Below are 18941 nucleotides of genomic sequence, written 5' to 3'. Positions count from 1 at the left end.
GAAGGGAGGCAACGAGGTCGTGTGGGGTGGTGACTCCAGCGAGCTTCCTAATAATAGCGCTCGAACCGCCTGAAACAGGCCAATGACTGCGTAGACGCAGAGAGCCTGATGGCAGGGGAACGGAAAGAATGTGGGGAAGAGCAAGGGAGTTCCAGGGGATCTCCTGTAAACAGAACCCCAGCGAGAGCGACAGTATCAAAAGTAGCGGACGGCTGCAAGGCTGGTTTGACAGACGAAGATGCTGTTCGAATCTCCACGGACTGTACTTGAGTTGGAACCGTCTGGCAGGTCGTTTTATTAGGCGATTCTGATGATGACGTTTGCCTCAAGGGGTGAGCAAATGACCAAGATGTTGTCACGGGTGATGTCCTTTAGCGGAGCCGAAGAATGTTGAAGACACCAGACAGGATGGCGAAGTTGACGTTTGGGGTCTACCAAGCTTTAGTCTTAGAGTTATGACCAGCGTCATGAGGGGCGAGCCAGCCTTCAAATATACTCACCTTAGATTGCCTACGTGCATAATATAAGAGAAATATTCCAGCAAGGGGATCAAAGACGCGCAGCGTCGCGAATAGTGCAGCGGCTAGGAGAAGAAGCGAAAGCTGCCGGCAAAAGAGAAAGTAACACAAAGCAACGAGAGTGTCTATTGTTGTGAAAAGGACCAATTCCGCCTATTTCATGATAAATGACGTCTGACTGCAGGCAATGATCGGCACAACCCAAGAAGGCAGGGGAAAGCTTGTCCGTTTCAACTCCAGGCACAATAGTCGATTGTTTGAAACAATGAACAATGAATGGATGGATGAGCCGCTCGGTGAAAGAAGAACGACCAGCCAGCTGGCTAAAGGGAAAACGATTGACTGAAGAAGAAGGTAAGAATGGCAATAGGAAGAATATAAAAGAGTGAAGAAGAGGATTCGAAGAACACACGAAAGGTAAGAAGAGATGGAGAAGAAAAATCACTTCTACATTGGGAGATCCACGGCGCAGATAGATACCCTTTAAGCGAAAGAAAAGTACCACATCAGGCAGCGGACCGGGTCTGCCATCAAGCTACTACTCCGTACATACCGAAAGATGACCAATGGCCAGGGCCACAAACCCATTAGCAGGTAACAGTGGCGTGGTCCTCCTGAGAGGGGTTCATCTTGGGCGCCAAGACAGACGTCTGCGCTCGGCCTCGAACCGGTAGAAAGAGCTCTGGAGCGCATTGAGGGCCCGACGATGGCATCGTTGTTTCTGATAGAGATGGACAGGTCTCCAGGCTTGGCCGGGTGTTTAGCGCTCTTGGCTCCAAGCAGCAGCCGCGGAGACGGGGCAAGCTGCAGGCTTGCAGCAGGGGTTGTCCGACCGAGGCGCATCGCTGGCCACTGAACAGCCAGCCCCTGACCGGAACTGCATTTTTAACCGTTCTCACAGGTCCAAAGACGTGCACCTTGAGGGGTTGAGGTTGAATATTCATGATTGAGAGAATTGTATTGGTTTATCGCGACGTCTTTGCATGTTTCAAGTGCTGCAGTTCCAGCTGAAACGCTTGCTCCATATTGGCCAGAGCCATGTTTGGTGGCCCACCGAGATTCCCACTGGCAGGTGAATTCAGCCACTTGACTAAGTTTGGTGTGTTAGCGAAGCTCTTGGGGTGAAACAAAGCTTGGTGTTCACACTGGTGATGGTGGTGATGTTGCTTTTGAGAGAATGATGATTGTTAAATTGAAAGTAAGTGGACTGTTGAAGAGGAGAGGATGAGGAGGAGGGAAGGAGAATTGGCAGTGGAGGAGATAGTAGAACTAGACTAGACTAGACTACGGGAGAGATTCAGGGAAATTGGGCGGAGAGTCGGAGACACATGGCGGTCACGGGTCCGAGACTAGGCCCGCCCTGTTTAATCTATTTTCATTATTCTGATTCTAATCCCATTCTCTCATTTGCTCGGAGACTTCGGTTTCCTGGCTATCTCGGAATACTCTTCCTACATTCGGCTCTTCTTCCTTGACTTGATACTTCTTGGAACCCTGCTAAAAAAAAATCAGAGGGAAAAAAAACACAATCGATCAAGAGACAAACAGATAACATAAAAATAACCCCGTCGGAACAAAAAGAAAAGTGGATATGCGTTTTACCCATGGCTCAGGTTCGTGTCCCACTGAAGTGCCAACCGAACTCACCAGTTCTTTCGGCTCAAGCCTGAAGCCACATGGGAGTTCGACACTTCAATGACAGGCAGTAGCTCATTAGCTTTTTATGCCATGCTTCCAGCGCCTAAAATGGAAGACTAACGCACGGATCTGAGACGCACTTGGTAATCCTGCGCGGCTGTCAAGTGTGGTATGACGAGCTAAGGTAGATATGACCTGACATGTTAGCATCCTTTGACTATTGCTGTCAAGGCAGGATTCACTCCCTTTGTAGGACCGCATGAGATAAGGAGCTTGACTGAAAGACGCCTGCACATGTGAACTACCACATACCGATAGGCTCTCACTAGACCCTTATCTGCCCACTGCCAGATTTTTTCTGAAACATCACGTCCTAGCTTGGCCTCAGAAGCCCTAGGAATGGCAGGCAGAGGCAAGCAGACTATCTTGCTTGAGCTCACTGTAGGCCAGCTCGGATTCGAATGTCGGATTTATCGATAGATATGACCTGTTGTATCTGGTAGGGAATCCGCATGTTTCGCTGACATCTCGCAGCTCTTTGTTGCATGGTTGTTTGTAGCTCAATTGACTGGCTGGCCTATTTATTCAGGCAGGCTTGATTGTTTGGTCAGGTGCTGTGCAGAGGAGCGGTCGCCCCTACAGTAAGGTCTTTGCATGCTGCCTTCGAAGGCAACAGCTCGCGGTCCCTTGGCAATAGCATGGAGACAGTGTAGCACAGTGACGGTAGAGTAGTCCATTATTAGAAGTCTGCCCTGGTATCAACACTCCTGATGAACAGCCGATATTTGCAACAAGAATGTTTGAACTCTAAGGTAGCCGTCAAGAAACCCCATCATTCTTGTATGTCTTCCGATGCGGGGGCAGCAATCAAATCAGGTAGGTTCAAAACCCGATTCCCCCCGCAGACGGCTATTGAACCTTCCTTCGGGGGGAGTCCGACCGTTTCGTGTATTGATGTCAATACATGCTGGATACCTGCAATTATCATCAACAAGGGCATCTATCCCCGGCCTGAATCGGGGCAGTTATCCATAAATGGTGCTGACCTCGAAGCTGATTATTGCTGCTCTGTGGGATATGGACTGGGGTATGCTGTGAGTGTGTTCCAGAGTTTTCTTTTTTGAGATCGAACTCTTACTCCACACTCAAAGGTCACCACTGTTAGTAGTTGGAAGTATATATTCGCCGGGAACGGCACACTGGTACTTGCTGCGCAGCGCAAAATGCCAGCTTGTCAATGTTAGCTCCTAGCTATACAAGCGTAGGTACTTGCAATAAAGTCATTTATCATTTCAAACAACGTCTGAACATTTTGAGTTTTGTTGCTGTTCAAGTCACTGCTCGGATAGAATACCGTGCTATGTACGGATCGGGTAATACCGCTGTTGCCGTCTCCAACTTACTCTTTCCAAGTTTCTTTTCTCTGCCGCCTCCTGTTTATCATTGAAATCATACACAATGTCGGTTGCAATCCAGCATATGTGATTAGCCCAGCAACTTCATGCGGAGTTTAAGTTGATGACTGCATTTTGAGTTAGGTGCATGCGACTTGGCTCGGCTGGTGGTAGACTGAACTTATTTTTACCTCCCTCCTTCTAGTGTGGGGAAAGCACGAGCGCCTGAGTGAAGCTGGAATCCGATCTCCAACGAACGACAGATAATATGCTGGTAGCACGCCGAAGCCGCTGAACGCCCACCAAACCTTCCTCGCCCTCTGTCTGACACCAATAACTTCTACCCTTCCTCTCTTTTCTGCAGTCAGCAAGCCTGATCATCTCTTTCGCCTTTCTTCAGCCGGTTATCTCTCAGACCTTGACACATCACGTGCATGGTATCTCGGAGTCAAATCGTGACCGTGGCTTTAATAAGCAAGTTTGTGAGATCTTACTAGGATGAAAATGTGGCTTTAGGATCTCAATCGGGTGCAGTGAACCTACGAAGCGACAGTCGCACTCTAGAGAATAGTCGCCATGGAGCAAGACGAACGATCTTCCCCGGTCGCGGGAACTCCAGGGTCGAGAGCCAAAGCTCGTTCAGATCATCTCATGAAACGCGTCTCAAGGGCTTGCTTGCATTGCAGGCAGCGTAAATCGAAATGTGATCTGTAAGTCAACCGTCTGCTGAATATGGTGCTCTAGCCTGCTGCCAGCCATCTTTGATTCTTTTGCCTACATCCATTCCTTCTCATTTCATGGTCTTTACAGATGCTGGCCCTCTCATACATGGATAAGTAACTAAACCGCGCATACAGAGACAGCAGTGGTAGTCCTGGAGTGCCACCATGCCAGCGCTGCATCCGAGATAGGCGTGAATGTGTCCTAGGTAGCTCTAACCGCGGAGGACGGCGCATTCGCAAAAACAAAATGCAGAATTTCACCCCAGACAGCATAACATCGGGCCGAAGAGACTCCATCATAGAACCGGCAAGCCCCTCAAACTCGGAGAACCGCCAGGCACCGGCTTTGGGCTCCTACCCCGGCCCGGTTCAATTTGTCCCCCCTGATCCCCCCACCGCACCTTCGTTGTCCGTGGACGATGAAGACACGGCTTCCATAGGCTCCGTGCCCCGAAACCCCTCTGACGCATGGCAGTGTCTGACTGGCATCGCGAAAAGAGGAACGAATGGTCCCAGCCCGGACTTTGCAGCCGAATCTCTTCGTGTAAGCTCGAATGGCTTCACTGGACTCAGCGCGCTGCGAAATGGCTCCATGGGTGACTTTCCGTCCAACAGTGGCATCAAAGCATATCGCCTAGTACAATCTCGGTCTCTGGATATGGGGACCGTTTGGCAACTAGTGGTTCGATATGCTGAGCACTTCCACCCGTACCTCCCCTTGGTGCCACGGAAGTACTTTGAGCGTAGCGCACTTGATACGTTCGCCAACAATGAGAAGCATCTTCTCACTGCCGTTTTAACCATTGCCTCTAAAGACCTTGTGGAGCGACCAGAGATCCACGAATACTGTTCCAAATACATGCACGAATTGATATCCGGAATCGCCGCCGGCGCCGACTGCGACGTGGAGGCTGTAGAGGCCCTACTTCTCCTAGCGGAATGGGAGCCCCAAGGCCTCCGACCTCGAATAGAGAAGGTTGGTCGCGGAGAGGAGGATCGCGCTGCCTGGATGCATGTTGGCCTCGCTCTGCGGTCTGGGTATTTTCTTGGACTGGACAGATCGTCATTTCGAGGCGATTCATCCGGAGACACAGAGACGGAGGCTCGGAGGCGACTAGCATGGACCAGTTGCTATGTGTCCGATCGATTGATATCTGTGCGCATCGGGCGAGCTTTCTGGTCCCGAGGCCCGGGACCAATGACTGGTCTTGTTAGCCAGGACTTCCCATCGCTTCAACCAGTGAATGATGGCGATGAGGACTATGCGAGGATCTTCCAGGCCACGCTAGATCTTACTCAATTGTATAACAATGTACACGATGTGCTATATTCTGGGATGCGAACGAGCAATCAAATGATGCTTATGGGTGACTATGTGAAGTACGTTGACGACTTCCGACTGGCAATCCTGCGATGGAAATCTCTATGGGGCTCCTTACCATGTGAGTCAAACTCTCTGCATTCATGCCGTCTCACTAATCATCAGCAGGCTCTACGCCAATGAAGGTCACCTTACAACTTTCTTACGAATATCTAAGACTCTACACCAACGCTTTTGCCTTCCAAGCAGCTATTTCCCAGTCATTGGTCTCCAAAATGAACAATGACGACCAGTCTCAAAGAGAGTATTTGCGGACAACTTTCAACAATGTGGCTTCGATGCAGGATGCTCGATTTATCTACGAGTCGATAGATGCTGCCAAAGCTTACCTGACCATACTTGTCGATGTGGTTGACCCCGAGAAACATCTCCATTTTATGCCGCTCCGATTCTATTTATATGGAATTTATTCTGCAGTATTCTTGTACAAGGTAGAAGAACTCCAATCCCCCTCTCCTGCCTCAACTAAATACTGACTGCATGCGGCTAGGCCCGCTCCTTCGGTGTTATGATGTTCTCCGAGGAGATGAAGGTGCGAGATCTTGTCACTCGGACTACACAAGTGTTGAGGCGAGCCAGCGCCGGCCCCGATGATATTGGGTCACGGTATTCACGGCTTCTGGAGCTCTTGTGGCAACAAAAACAAATGCCAGCCACTTCGCCAGCAGGGACGCACCAAGGAAGCGAGGTCCTTATGCCAAACGATAGCAGCGCACTCTCACACCATACATCCGACCCCCATGTGCACTTCAGCCCCGCAAACGACTTCTCGTGGCTGGATCTCGAAGCTGTTGGTGATTACGTCTCTGGTGATCAGATGTCAGGAACGAACACGCTCGCACTGGACACATTCCAGAATCCAGATCTATTCATTCATGGTCAGGATCGACCTCAGACCTGGCAGGTACCAACATGGTCGGGAGACATGAGCAGCAACCTTCTCTTCTAGAAGAGCTGAGGATGGCTGGGTGGCAGTGTAATAAACAGGCACAAGGATGCGACTCGAATACGGTATTATGGGCACAATCATAATCCATTGCTGGAGACCGTGAACCGGGGTATATTTCCGTATTAGGCGTGTACGGGCCGTACCCGATCAAAGAGATGCCTTACGATTTGCAGGGGCAGGCGTAACCACCACCGCCGCCGCGCGCCCGTCCGTTCCCTTCACCCCCACTGTTTAGTGCGGGGTCGTGGGGGGAAAGTGTTTAGTCGGAGTTCACGCCGACCGACCTGAAGAGCACATAGTTACGTCCTACGTATTCAGAAGACTGCCGCTCGGTGCTGTTTCCTCCATAACTCGTCTGCTTCCCTTCACGTAATTACCCACCTTGTGGTTCCGACTCCTTACTCTGCAATATTGTCCACGATTGTTCCGATCAACACCCAAACACCCAGGCTATTACTACCTGCTAGAACCATGTCTCAGCTGAACGAAATCCGCGGCCGACTGGCACTGATAACCGGCGCCTCTGGAGGGTAGGCTTCGCAGAGTCAGCCGATAGTTCCGACTTAAGTGCTGACCACGATATTGTACAGAATTGGTGCAGCTTGCGCACGGCAGCTGGCTGAGCGCGAGGTCCATTTGGCGTTGACGTACTCATCAAACTCGGCTTCAATCACATCTCTCAAAGACGAGCTGTCATCAAAATACCCTACACTCCGGGTTACCATTCACCAGGTCGATGTTGCATCTGCTGAACAAATCGAAGCCATGTTCGTGCAGATTGACGAGCAACATGGACAACGACCTGACATCCTTGTCTCAAATGCCGGCCATGGCAAGCGAATTCGTCAGATTTGGGATATCTCCCTCGAGGACTTCGACTATACGTTGAATGTCAACCTTCGGGCCTCATTCATTTTGTCCAAGGGAGTGGTCGAGCACATGAAGAATCAGCGATGGGGGCGAATCGTGTTCATGTCCTCCATTGCTGGCTACGGAGGAGGTATCAATGGTTGCCGTACGTTATACAGCTATCCGATTACGATTAGCCTCACGCACTTGCTGATTTCGATCCTGCACAGATTATGCTGCCTCGAAGGCTGGCATGACCGGTATGATGAAGAACCTCTCCACTCGGCTAGCGGAGTACAATATTAGCGTGAATGACGTAGCACCTGCAATCATTGGCGACACCGGGATGATCCCTAACGCTGACTCGGTTCCGGAGATTGCTGCAACTATTCCCCTCGGGCGGGTTGGAACTCCAGGGGAGGTTGCGAATGTGGTGACTATGCTCGTGACGACAGGTTACATGACGGGCCAAAGCCTGCTGATCGGAGGCGGGTTGAAATAGAGGCCGTGAGACCTTAGTGAGTCCATCGGTTAGACTTGGAACGGACAGAATAGTAGAATTAACAAGGTTACGACCAGAATCTCTAAATTTACTGTTAGAATGTCTTCATCGTTCTGGATGTAACAGTAGATCTAGAAAAGTGATGGTTGTCCGCTCGGGGCCCGACCCATGCATTCCGACCAAAGGCGGCGGCTTACTGCCGGGCGGTGAGCGACAGACCTACCGGAACCACACTAGTGCTAGGGCTAACATACCCTAGGCGGGTGCCAAGCGCGAAAAAGCGCACCACAACGAGCGAGCCTCGCGATCTCAAGTTTGAGCGGCCGACGACAGAAAAGCGACAAAACTTCTCACCCGACATCGAAGGACCACCCGCTCGGCAACCACATCAAGATGGTGAGTGCTATATTCGAGTTTATTGCTGTTGTTGGAATCGGAGCAGAGGATTTTATCACGAGAATTCGAGAATTACGGTCTCCATAATGTTCACTCCCCGTTGTACCGGAAATCTTCGATCCTGTGTGTGGCTATGGCCCCCCGAATGAAGGCCTACCGTATATCGAATTTTCACGAACCTTGTTATCATCACCACCCGACAAATGATCCACCTACACTTTTTCCGCTACGAATCCTGCTCCGGAGGAAAAGAATGATTGGCGTGTTGAATTGAAGGATTTTGATATGTTGAGGGCTCATGCTGATGTTGGGTTTTTTTTCCGTCGCCATCAGGTCCGTTACGCTGCTCAGGATATCCCGGCCGCTAAGAGCGCCCGCGCTCGCGGCTCTTACCTCCGTGTCAGCTTCAAGAACACCCGTGAGACCGCTCAGGCCATCAACGGCATGAAGTTGCAGCGTGCCCTTACCTTCCTCACCAACGTTACCGAGAAGGCTGAGGCCGTCCCTATGCGCCGGTACGCTGGCAGCACCGGCCGCTGCGCTCAGGGTGAGTGCCAAATTCATTTTTCCCTACATGCGACGAATTCCGGAAGCGGACACGATGAAAGAGTTGGAAGGCGATTCGAGGGCTAGATCGTGGACGAGAAGGACAATTGTGTACACCGTGGATGCCAATGGAGATTATTGGGAAATGCAACGGTTCTGAAGATGGAGAAAACTGACAGTCTTCGTTCTCCAGGCAAGCAGTGGGGTGTCAGCAAGGCTCGCTGGCCCGTCAAGTCCGCCGAGTTCCTCCTCGATCTCCTGAAGAACGCTGAGGCCAACGCCGACACCAAGGGTCTCGACACCGGCAACCTCGTTGTCAAGCACATCCAGGTCAACCAGGCTCCCAAGGGCCGCAGACGCACCTACCGTGCTCACGGTCGTGTATGTTGAACCCACGCATTCGTTCCCTTCTCCCACAGTCACTCGCGACTGACTTTTTCTCGATTAGATCAACCCTTACATGACCAACCCCTGTCACATCGAGCTTATCCTTACTGAGGGTGAGGAGGTCGTTCAGAAGGGTCCCGTTGCCGAGCGTGAGGTCCGCCTCAGCTCTCGCCAGCGTGGCGCTCAGATCCGCCGTGCTCTCATTGAGGCATAAGCGGTTCATGGGTGTCGGGGGAAGTGAAGTGGTCAGAATCTGAATGGGAATGCCGGAGTTTCGCTGTTGTACGGAAACCTATACCTGGTCACGGAAGGAATACAAAAGAAATTATTACTTTTTTGACAAATGGAAAAAATTCGAAACCAACGGGCGAGACCATCTATCCGTGTCACATCTGAGACAGTTTGATCTCCACCTACCCCCCATCGGTTCTTTTCCTACGAATTTTGCTTCGACCGCCTTTCCGTGGCCGGTGAAGGTAGAACGGGAGTCGCAGATTCTCTGATACCACAGGCCTGGGTGGGTGGCCTGGGTCGACACGGCTAGTTCGGACATTCTCACAATTCAGAAACACTTTGAGCGCTGCTTTTCATGAATGGGCTACGGAATTTATTGTTTCATGAAGTAAAAGTCGGATGTGCCTCGAATGACTTTTCAAGTAGTTGTAATGTAGATTATTGTTATCATGTTCATTCAGATCGACTGCAGACGTCCAAAAAGACTTCCAACTGCGCCACGGCACCCTCCGATCTACAAACGATGCCTAGATCCATCATCCTTGAACCCCAGGCCCTCGCGGACAGCCGGAGACCGTTTGGATGCCTGCGTGACAGGCCAAGAGTGGCTGTGCTCCCCGACCCAGTGATTGTCGTCCTTCTCAGCCCAATGCGATCACCCGACAACCGGTCGACTTGCATACCCCATGACGACAGGAAGCAGAGCATATAACAACATCTCGGCTTGCATACGTAGTCGAGCCCGGTTGGTTGCGCCGGTGAAGCTCATGCGCAAGACCGTCTGTGGTTGCAAGCAGGCACCACTATTTGCTGATGGGTCCCTCGGGGATAGTTCTATCGGGTCCCCAGGTCTTGGTCAATCCGCGCAAGACCATGCTTGCGTGTCGCCGACAAAGCGTCCTTGCCACTGCAGCAGCAGATTTGGCAGTTTGATGGGATCATCATCATACATATATCTCTTCAAGCGGGGAAAGTTTAGTCTTTGGCGGAGATTTTGGTGGAAAGTAACTAATACGAACTGCCGCCCGCCGCCGTTCCGGACCGCTTAATTTGCTTACTTTGCTTTCTTTTTCCAACTCGGTTACTGCGGCGCCTACTAGTCAACTACTAAACTACGAAGCTACTACCTAAACTACAAACTCGACACTACTTTTTTTTGTCTCCCCCCTTTCCTCTTTGTTTGCTTCTTGTAATTGTTCTTATCCATAATCCTCTTCTTCTTCTTATCTTAAACCATACCATTCATATCCGCAGCCTTTGAGCTTGTACGGTGATCATGAAGCGCATCTTTAACTCTATCAGCAAGCGGACTAGTGAGTAGTTGTTCCCCAGTCGCGCGACCATGCCTACCTCGGTCACTGATGCCAGCCGTCTGACAGGTCCCACGCGCCCCAGCCTTGCAACAACTACAACTTATCCCGACGACTCGCCTGAGGGGATCATTCTGCGAGAAGTGGTTAGTTCCATCCCCTGGTTCTCTTTCAGAAGCGCAGTAAGCTGATACAATATCTTGCTTGTTCTTCAGACCGCATTCTGCGAAGAAGGTGCGAACAGTGTTGTACGTCTTTCTTTCCCCGCGTCTCTCGATCGCGACATCGTAACGCTCGCGTTTCCCCACCTGCCACTGAAGCACTCATACCATGTGTCCAGGGGAATGAGTACGTCCATCTGCCGGGCATCGTCGAAAACGCCGAATCGAGCCCCAACGCAGCTCGCGAAGCCGCATTGCTGATCCGCAAGATCCTGTCGGAACCTTCGAAGCAGCCCACTCATGTGCAGTACAATGCCATCATGCTAATCCGCATCCTCGCCGATAATCCGGGCCATACCTTCTCGCGCAACATCGACGCCAAGTTTGTTGCTACGATTAAGGACCTCTACAAACAGGGCAGGGACCACCGCGTTCACGGCTTTCTGAGAGAGACCTTGGATGCGTTGGAGTTGCAGCGATCGTGGGATGAAGATCTCAAGCTTCTCTTGCAGATGTGGAGCGCCGAGAAGGCTAAGAACAATAGCAGCCGGCCGAACGGACTACGTGTAAGTATATGTGCCAATCGCGGTTTGTGGCTATATGATTGCTGACGGAAGCAACGGCGGTAGGCCAGCCGGAGTTCATCGCAAGTGCGGGCGCCTCTACTGAGTCAGAACCACTTTGCTCCTCCAAGACAGCAGAACACGCTCCCACAGCCTGAAGAGCTTGCTGAGCGGATTTCCGAAGCAAAGACTTCAGCGAAATTGCTCACGCAGTTTGTCCAATCCACCCCTCTTACAGAGTTGCTCGAGAATGATCTCATCACTGAATTCTCCGACCGATGTCGCACGGCGTCTCGCATTATTCAGAACTATATCCATGCGACGAATCCAGCGCCCGATGAGGATACGTTGTTGACACTGATTCAAACCAATGACGAACTCACCGTGGCTCTATCGAACCATCAGCATGCCCTGCTTCGGGCGCGTAGATCGCAGGGCCCAAGCGGTAGCCAGTCTCCGGCAACATCATCCAACGATGAGACTGCAGCGTCTGGTGCTGTGCAACCACACGCAGCACCTCCAGTGCCACCCAGAGAGCCGCAACGTACTTTCTTGCCATCTTCTGCCTCGGAACCGGTGATGCCGGGTCCTTCGGGGTCATCCAGCAACAACGGCGGTTGGAACGACCAGCGGTCGGGAGGTAGCGAGGACCAAGACCCGTTCGCAGATCGCCACACCACTACCACCGCCGGCCCTTCAACGTATGGTGAGCCGAGGTTGGACGGGCCGAGCAGCGACTGGTGGAAGGAAGCACAACAGCGGCCAGGCCAGCATTCTTAACGCCGCCCCCCCTTCCCTTTATTTCCTTGTATGTTTTTTATGATGTAGCGATCCCTCGACATGATACCTCTCTGCAGAACAGTGTTATATTGAGCCTACTATTCTTATCGTCTGTTCTATTATTCTACTATTGACATGTTGTGGGTCGTATTACGCTGGGCGTGAACCTGACTGGAGCAGCCGCCATGGACTGGAACCTGGCTCGGATATTGCAATGCTCGTCCCGAATAGATGAACCAGCTGCATCCCAAACCTCGGTCTGGGCAGGGGTGGAAATGCTTGATGGACCTTCCCTGGCTAACGGCGGTCTTAGCTCGAACCGGAAGCGCCATCCGCCGTCATCGGGCTGGAAAAAATCCCTGTCAAGATAACGGGGACTCGGAGAGGGGGAGGCAAAGCAAGGCCAGGAAATTTAGGAGTGCCCGCTAGAGAGACGAGCGTGTAGCATGAAAATCGATGTCTGGCTGGGCAAGGCGCGGAATTAATGTAGGTGAAACCCTAACTGTGCCAAGCATCCCGAGCTCACTGCTAATAAGACGCAGCTCCACCGCTGTTTCACACCCATCTACGTGAAACCGCACGGCGCTTGGGACCATACCGATCTGGTACGTGCGACCGCTGCATGCCTCTCGGTCTATGGCCACTGATGTGCCTCGATTAGTGACCTGTCAGTCTATCGTGCCATGTCCCGGTGGAGAGGCACCCTGTCATTATTTCTTCAAGGGTTTAGAGGGTTCTGTCTAGACGCAAGAACCGTTTCACGGCCGACCTCCGAATGAAGCTGCTCCAGTTGGTCCAGGCACCGCTTTCTTGGTATATAGGATGGCGAGCCTCGCTGTTTCTGCTCGAGAACTTTTCATCTTTCTCACTACACGCAGGCTTGTCTGTTCACTTCGTCCTTCTCTTCGACATTCTTTTTTCTCCTTCCGGTCTGTGACCATCTCATTCTTTAAACCTTCCACTCTTTGAAACAACCGGTATACTGGTATACCCAAGTCCTTCACTACATTCTTTCTACCTACCAAATCAACTTCGATCAAAATGAAGCAAACCGGCTCTATCCTCGCCCTTGCTGGACTTGTGTCCATGGCCAACGCCCACGGTTTCGTGACCAGCCCCCAGCCCCGTATGCCCGGATCTGCTATGGAGAAGGCTTGCGGTCAGCAGGTGTATAACAACCAGGAGGCCGACAACTACGGCAACATCCAGGGTGAATTGCAGATCGCCAGCGGCCAGAGCGACTACGACGCCGAGGCTTGCGACATCTGGCTCTGCAAGGGTTACAAGTACGCCGACAACACGGCCAATGTCCAGTCCTACAAGCCCGGTGAGGTTATCGACTTCACCGTCGACATCCGCGCTCCTCACACCGGTACTGCCAATGTCTCCGTTGTCGACACTGCTACAAACACCTTGCTCAGCCAGCCCCTGATCTACTGGAGCGTGTACGCCTCCACCGCTACTGGTGTGACCGCCAACGAGACCAGCTTCAGCGTCACCATGCCCACTGACCTCGGTGACAAGTGTAACGAGGCCGGTGCTTGTGTTCTTCAGTGGTGGTGGGATGCCCGCTCCATTGACCAGACCTATGAGTCCTGCGTTGATTTCACCCTGAGCGGTTCTTCTTCTTCCTCTTCTTCCTCTTCTTCTTCTTCCTCCTCTTCCTCCGCTGCTGGGGCTGTTGCCACCAGCGCTGCTTCCAGCTCTACTTCCAGCGCTGCTGAGACCACCACTGCTGCCAGCGCCGCCGTCACCTCCCCCGCGGCTGCCAACAACATTGCTCCCGTTTCCTCCTCCGGCCCCACCACCCTGGCCACCAGCGTGAAGCAGACTGCTACTGCCGCTGCTGTCTCCAGCTCCACCGCCACCAGCGTCTCCCTGCCCACCGACGGTACTGCCGAGGAGCAGCTCACCTGGGTTGCCAGCGTCTTCAAGGCCCTCCTCAACTACGCTAACTAGATTGAGAGTGGAGATGAGGTGGAAGTACGTTGCTCTGAACCGGCATGTGTTAGGATAGAGGTAGATCGCAACTAGATTGCCTGCCTTTTATTAGATCTTCTTTGTTAAGATTAGTCACTTCAAAATCTGATCCATTTTCTCCAGACAGCCATGAAACAGTTCTGATAAGTAGCATATAGCTTTCATCCACAGCAAGTATTGATTGGTCTGGACGACCAAGTGGTATAGGTCTATAGCCATCGCCTAGCGATCATCAAGTCTGCTTCCAAGTAGTATGCCCAGGCCTCTCAAGCTTTCCAAGCCCATGCCCCTGATTCCGCCACTGAAACAAGTCTAAGTCGCTTAAGCCTCTTACTCAGATTAGACAATCCTGGCCACTGGGAAAGATTCTGACAAAGACATATTGTCCCACCATGAGCATGGAGAGAGTCGCGGTATGGAGACCCAGGTCCTGGCCGCCCGTATACTCACGCATGCTCCGTGAAGGGGACCGCGTGTACGTGCCAGATGAAATCAACACACTCCCCCCACCTTACCCCGCCACAGATATTCACTTGAGAGCTTCTACATACTGGTATTCTGGGTGAATCCGAGTGAATATAGACACGCCTGAAGAGTGAATGATGTGAGAAACTGACTCACAACTCTCTTGCTTGGGTATTTATCTCACCTCTCTCATACCTGTTTATCTTCCCTCTCCTTCTCCCTCTCCCTCTCGTTCAACCTCCCTCTTTCTCCTCGTTCTCCAGCTCGTCGACTACGGCTATCTGTTGAGGATCTCGTGTTGGTACTCGATACAGATACACCGCGTCTTTGACACGTCCAGCCAGGACTGTGGTTCATCTTTCAAACCCACCAACCAAAGCCTCGTTCAACCCCTCACAGAAACCACGTCTCGAAAAGAAAAACAAGTAAGCTGACACCTCTGTGGCTTCACCTTCCCTCCCAGCTCAACACCATACTAATCCACAAAGCAGAATGACTACACCACAGCAGCCAGCCCAGCCTCCCCAGGGCAATCCACCCCCCCGCCACCCTTCCCTCCGTCCTCGACCTTTGGCTTCTCGGCGCGATGCCAGCCAGCAGACCAGCCCTGATCATGCACCGTAAGTGAGCCACTTACTTTTGTTTGAGTTCTCGCTGATACGGAACGAGCAACAGCGCTTCGAAGAGAGCCCGTCCTAACACCCCGGCTAACGCGAGCGGCCGCGCGAATATGAGCGGTCAGCGTGTTGCTAATACCGGGGTTGGTGCGAATGGCCAGGCGGGCGGCGGGAGACAGCAGGCTGGTGTTGGTCAGACTGGTGTTAATCAGGGTGTTGCTCAGGCTGGTGTTCATCAGGCTGGTGTTAAACAGGAGAATGTCAACCAGCCGACTGCCAACCCAGCGAGTGCCGCCCAGGCGAATGCTAACCACGCGAATGTCAGCTGGGCGAATGTTAACCAGGCACATGCCAGCCACGCCGATGCTAATCACGCGAATGCTAACCACGCGGGTGCCGCCCAGCCAGGTATCAACCAGGCCGGTGGAGCTGGAGCCAACCCGGCGAATTTCATCCACCCCGATCTCTACCATATATTCCAGGCGTCCGCCGAGAAATACAGCCGTTGCAACATTGCGATCTTCCGCGTTGGCCCGAGCCCCGTCAAGTTCCACGTGGACATCGACCACCTCCTCGTGCGCAGCCCCAACTTCCATCGATTCTGCATGGTCGAGTGCGCCGAGCGCAGCGAGCAGCACAAGCCCCGCCTCATCCACCTCCCCGACGTCTGCCCGACCACCTTCAGCCACTTCCTCAAATGGATGGGCAACAGCGATCCGTTCGGCGGCCGCCCCCTGCCCGACCTCGCGCCCTTCCTCAGCCTCTGGCGCTTCTCGGAGCGGTTCCAGTGCTTCCTGCTGCAGTCCGACCTGCTGGCGTACCTGCACCGCTGGCTGGGCAAGCACCGCGGCCTCTTCGGGGTCTCCGTCATCCGGCTCGTCTACACCATGTTCGAACGCGACTCGCACATGCGCAAGATGGTCGTCGAGGTCAACGCGTGGCGCTCGGGGCTGGCGGACTTCCAGAGCTCCAAGGCCGACGTCCCGCGCGAGTACGTCGAGGATCTGGCCGAGGCGCTGTTGTCCGTCCGCAGAACTGACCCGCTCACTGGATTGCCCGGGGACTTCGTTGCGCGCTACATGCCGACGGAGGAGGAGAAAGTGGATTCGGATTCGGAGTAGTGGCTGACGTTACGGGTCCTGTGGGTTTCTCCGCTCTTGTGGCTGTTGCTGATGAGGTTGGTGGTGAGTTCGGTTTGCTTGCTTCAGGATGGTAGTTTTCGGTGGTAAGATTGGGTGCGCAGCTTATGAGTTGAACCTCACTTCTTCAGATTGTTTCCCACATTGCTACTTTGTGCGATTCCGTGAGATTGCCTTGTTCTTCGGGATATGGATGAAAACTGGACTCCAATAACCTTAAAAAGTTGTGTTGACTCGGGGGATTGACTTTTCTGTACTTAGCCTGTGATAATGCGGAGCCAAATTGAATTGATATCAGCCTTTGTACTGCATAGTCGAACGTAGAGCAGATACATCTCATGGTAACAAGTGCTATCACCATCGAGGCAAAGATAGGCGAAGTGTTGTTGAGATTCACTTCTACACTTCCCAATCGGGAAGATGCACTGCCCCTGACGGCTGACTCAGGGTCTGCATCCACTAGCCCGAATGGGATAAGTGTCCATGTCTGATAAGAAGATCAAGCCGATTGATAACTTTCTCCTCCTTCCTTCTCCTCCTCCTCCTCCTCCACAACCCCCATGACCCCGTTTCTCAACCACAACCACTGAAGAAATGGAGGAAACGCATCGACACGGCGCCTCGGTGCCACTCACTCATCTCCCTCCTCACTCCCACATCTCTCACGATACCTCAATTGCCTACAATGCCGCCACGACCACCGCCCTGGAGCCATCCGCGCCGCACCGCCGCATCAGCATCGGCAGCGACGAGGAAAGCCAGCCGCCCCCGCGCTACACGCTGGAGAACGACCCGTTCCAACTGGCCTCGAAATTGAAAACCCCCGAGGAGATCGAACAGATCCAACCGCAAGCCAACACGGCCCGCAAGCGCGATTCCGTCCAACAACGGCCCTCCTGCCTGCCCTCGACCAAGATCGGCGGCGGCGGCGTGCAGCGGGCGCTGGCCTCGCGGCAACTGCAGGGGTTCTACCAGACGCAGAACGAGAACATCGAGCGGATGCTCAAGCCGGTGGAGGAGCACGTGCGGGCGGCGCGCGAGACGAACAGCAGCAACCAGCTGAAGTACCGGATCGCGGTGTACGGCAGCTTCGCGGCGAACGTGATCCTGTGCGTGCTGCAGCTGTACGGGGCGATCTCGTCGGCGTCGCTGTCGCTGTTCACGACGATGGCGGACGCCATCTTCGACCCCATGTCCAACCTGACGCTGCTGCTGTCCAACAAGGCCGTCAACCGCGTCGACGCCCGCAAGTTCCCCGCCGGCAAGGCCCGCATCGAGACCGCCGGCAACATCTGCTTCTGCTTCCTCATGTCCGCCGTCTCCTTCATCCTGATTGCCTTCTCCGTGCGCGAGCTCGCCGAGGGCTCGGAAAGTGAGACCGGCTCCTTCCACCTGCCCTCGGTCGTCGCCGTCATCGTCGCCTTCTGCACCAAGTTCGCCCTCTTCCTGTACTGCTTCGCCCTCAAGGACCAGTACTCGCAGGTCCGCATCCTGTGGGAGGACCACCGCAACGACCTGTTCATCAACGGCTTCGGCATCCTCACCTCCGTCGGCGGCAGCAAGCTGCGCTGGTGGATCGATCCCGCCGGCGCGATTCTGCTGTCCGTGCTCGTGTCCGCGCTGTGGCTGCATACCGCCTACCACGAGTTCCAGCTCCTGATCGGCGTCACGGCCGATACCAAGATGCAGCAGCTGATCACGTATATTTGTGAGTCCTTCCCCTTGTCTTCCCCCTTGCTCTGATTTTCGTGTCTATCGGACACCTTTACTTTTTTTTTTTTTTTTTTCGCTGGAATCATTCGCTAATCTATGGGTTTCCGGAACAAAGCAATGACCCACTCCCCCCTCATCATCGCCATCGACACCGTCCGCGCCTACACCTCCGGCCCCCGCCTGGTCGTCGAGGTCGACATCGTCATGGACCCCGACGACTCCCTGCGCGCCACCCACGACGTCGCCGAGGAGCTGCAGACCAAACTCGAGTCCCTGCCGGACGTGGAGCGCGCCTACGTCCACGTCGACTACGAAACCACGCACAAGCCGGAGCATTTCCTGAAGAAGGAGCTTTAGGTTGCGTACCTACTGTCACGGAGGTGATCGGAATGGAATATACGCGGCTAATCGCGCACGTCCCATTGATAGCATAGGCGGATTGGTGCATTGGCACGAGGCTACACCAGGTGTCGCTGGTGGTATATTGTATATGTGGTGTCTACTGCTACATCTCTTCTGATAAGAAAATAGCTTAATATAGAATACGATCTAAATACGAACTCGACTTATCCAGTGAGCGAGGAGCATTTCAGAAAACCCAGAAAAACTCCAAGGTTCCACCCAAAAATAATAAAAAAAAAAAAAAAAAAAAAAAAAAAAAAACCCCCAAACTAAAACATGAAAGCCACTTTTTAAG

At 53.0% G+C, this 18941-nt stretch overlaps 7 protein-coding genes across 7 annotated transcripts; all 7 read left to right on the top strand.

Moving 5' to 3' along the window:
* Positions 1 to 3630: 3630 nt before the first annotated feature.
* Positions 3631 to 6813, top strand: BO86DRAFT_410498 (putative C6 transcription factor). Its single transcript, XM_025674504.1, has 4 exons — positions 3631 to 4260; positions 4408 to 5714; positions 5762 to 6084; positions 6144 to 6813. The coding sequence occupies exons 1-4, from the start codon at positions 4127 to 4129 to the stop codon at positions 6600 to 6602; spliced, it is 2223 nt and encodes a 740-aa protein (XP_025526843.1). The 5' UTR covers positions 3631 to 4126; the 3' UTR covers positions 6603 to 6813.
* Positions 6814 to 6918: 105 nt separating this feature from the next.
* On the top strand, positions 6919 to 8030 carry BO86DRAFT_340464 (SDR family NAD(P)-dependent oxidoreductase). Its single transcript, XM_025669047.1, has 3 exons — positions 6919 to 7132; positions 7193 to 7617; positions 7682 to 8030. Exons 1-3 carry the CDS (start codon positions 7074 to 7076, stop codon positions 7951 to 7953), a joined length of 756 nt encoding a protein of 251 aa, XP_025526842.1. The 5' UTR covers positions 6919 to 7073; the 3' UTR covers positions 7954 to 8030.
* Positions 8031 to 8288: 258 nt separating this feature from the next.
* Positions 8289 to 9631, top strand: rpl17 (60S ribosomal protein uL22). The gene is made up of 3 exons (XM_025672256.1): positions 8289 to 8896; positions 9089 to 9276; positions 9344 to 9631. The coding sequence occupies exons 1-3, from the start codon at positions 8635 to 8637 to the stop codon at positions 9494 to 9496; spliced, it is 603 nt and encodes a 200-aa protein (XP_025526841.1). The 5' UTR covers positions 8289 to 8634; the 3' UTR covers positions 9497 to 9631.
* Positions 9632 to 10792: 1161 nt separating this feature from the next.
* BO86DRAFT_419648 (VHS and GAT domain-containing protein) lies at positions 10793 to 12330 on the top strand (the record flags this gene model as incomplete). Its single annotated transcript, XM_025675136.1, has 5 exons — positions 10793 to 10829; positions 10896 to 10972; positions 11042 to 11074; positions 11167 to 11553; positions 11617 to 12330. The coding sequence occupies 5 exons, from the start codon at positions 10793 to 10795 to the stop codon at positions 12328 to 12330; spliced, it is 1248 nt and encodes a 415-aa protein (XP_025526840.1).
* An 819-nt stretch (positions 12331 to 13149) lies between these two features.
* Positions 13150 to 14448, top strand: BO86DRAFT_118463 (lytic polysaccharide monooxygenase). Its single transcript, XM_025665985.1, has one exon. The coding sequence runs from the start codon at positions 13372 to 13374 to the stop codon at positions 14287 to 14289; it is 918 nt and encodes a 305-aa protein (XP_025526839.1). The 5' UTR covers positions 13150 to 13371; the 3' UTR covers positions 14290 to 14448.
* Positions 14449 to 15337: 889 nt separating this feature from the next.
* On the top strand, positions 15338 to 16907 carry BO86DRAFT_389906 (uncharacterized protein). The gene has a single exon (XM_025672255.1). It carries the CDS (start codon positions 15506 to 15508, stop codon positions 16511 to 16513), a length of 1008 nt encoding a protein of 335 aa, XP_025526838.1. The 5' UTR covers positions 15338 to 15505; the 3' UTR covers positions 16514 to 16907.
* A 173-nt stretch (positions 16908 to 17080) lies between these two features.
* BO86DRAFT_389905 (cation diffusion facilitator family transporter) lies at positions 17081 to 18815 on the top strand. The gene is made up of 2 exons (XM_025672254.1): positions 17081 to 18239; positions 18360 to 18815. Exons 1-2 carry the CDS (start codon positions 17126 to 17128, stop codon positions 18599 to 18601), a joined length of 1356 nt encoding a protein of 451 aa, XP_025526837.1. The 5' UTR covers positions 17081 to 17125; the 3' UTR covers positions 18602 to 18815.
* The last annotated feature ends 126 nt before the right edge of the window (positions 18816 to 18941 follow it).

This window comes from Aspergillus japonicus (assembly GCF_003184785.1).
Source record: "Aspergillus japonicus CBS 114.51 unplaced genomic scaffold BO86scaffold_30, whole genome shotgun sequence".
NCBI classification, from domain to species: domain Eukaryota; kingdom Fungi; phylum Ascomycota; class Eurotiomycetes; order Eurotiales; family Aspergillaceae; genus Aspergillus; species Aspergillus japonicus.
This window is presented reverse-complemented; position numbering and strand designations above follow the sequence as displayed.

Excerpts from the sequence above, each read along its gene's own strand:
- BO86DRAFT_410498 (XM_025674504.1), top strand. The coding sequence starts at position 4,127 with ATGGAGCAAGACGAACGATCTTCCCCGGTCGCGGGAACTCCAGGGTCG. Across the intron at positions 5,715-5,761 it reads TCTATGGGGCTCCTTACCAT|GCTCTACGCCAATGAAGGTC; the intron begins GTGAGTCAAACT and ends AATCATCAGCAG. Across the intron at positions 6,085-6,143 it reads CTGCAGTATTCTTGTACAAG|GCCCGCTCCTTCGGTGTTAT; the intron begins GTAGAAGAACTC and ends GCATGCGGCTAG.
- BO86DRAFT_340464 (XM_025669047.1), top strand. The coding sequence starts at position 7,074 with ATGTCTCAGCTGAACGAAATCCGCGGCCGACTGGCACTGATAACCGGC. Across the intron at positions 7,133-7,192 it reads ATAACCGGCGCCTCTGGAGG|AATTGGTGCAGCTTGCGCAC; the intron begins GTAGGCTTCGCA and ends GATATTGTACAG. Across the intron at positions 7,618-7,681 it reads AGGAGGTATCAATGGTTGCC|ATTATGCTGCCTCGAAGGCT; the intron begins GTACGTTATACA and ends GATCCTGCACAG.
- rpl17 (XM_025672256.1), top strand. The coding sequence starts at position 8,635 with ATGTTGAGGGCTCATGCTGATGTTGGGTTTTTTTTCCGTCGCCATCAG. Across the intron at positions 8,897-9,088 it reads CACCGGCCGCTGCGCTCAGG|GCAAGCAGTGGGGTGTCAGC; the intron begins GTGAGTGCCAAA and ends TTCGTTCTCCAG. Across the intron at positions 9,277-9,343 it reads CCTACCGTGCTCACGGTCGT|ATCAACCCTTACATGACCAA; the intron begins GTATGTTGAACC and ends TTTCTCGATTAG.
- BO86DRAFT_118463 (XM_025665985.1), top strand. The coding sequence starts at position 13,372 with ATGAAGCAAACCGGCTCTATCCTCGCCCTTGCTGGACTTGTGTCCATG.
- BO86DRAFT_389906 (XM_025672255.1), top strand. The coding sequence starts at position 15,506 with ATGAGCGGTCAGCGTGTTGCTAATACCGGGGTTGGTGCGAATGGCCAG.
- BO86DRAFT_389905 (XM_025672254.1), top strand. The coding sequence starts at position 17,126 with ATGGAGGAAACGCATCGACACGGCGCCTCGGTGCCACTCACTCATCTC. Across the intron at positions 18,240-18,359 it reads GCAGCTGATCACGTATATTT|CAATGACCCACTCCCCCCTC; the intron begins GTGAGTCCTTCC and ends TCCGGAACAAAG.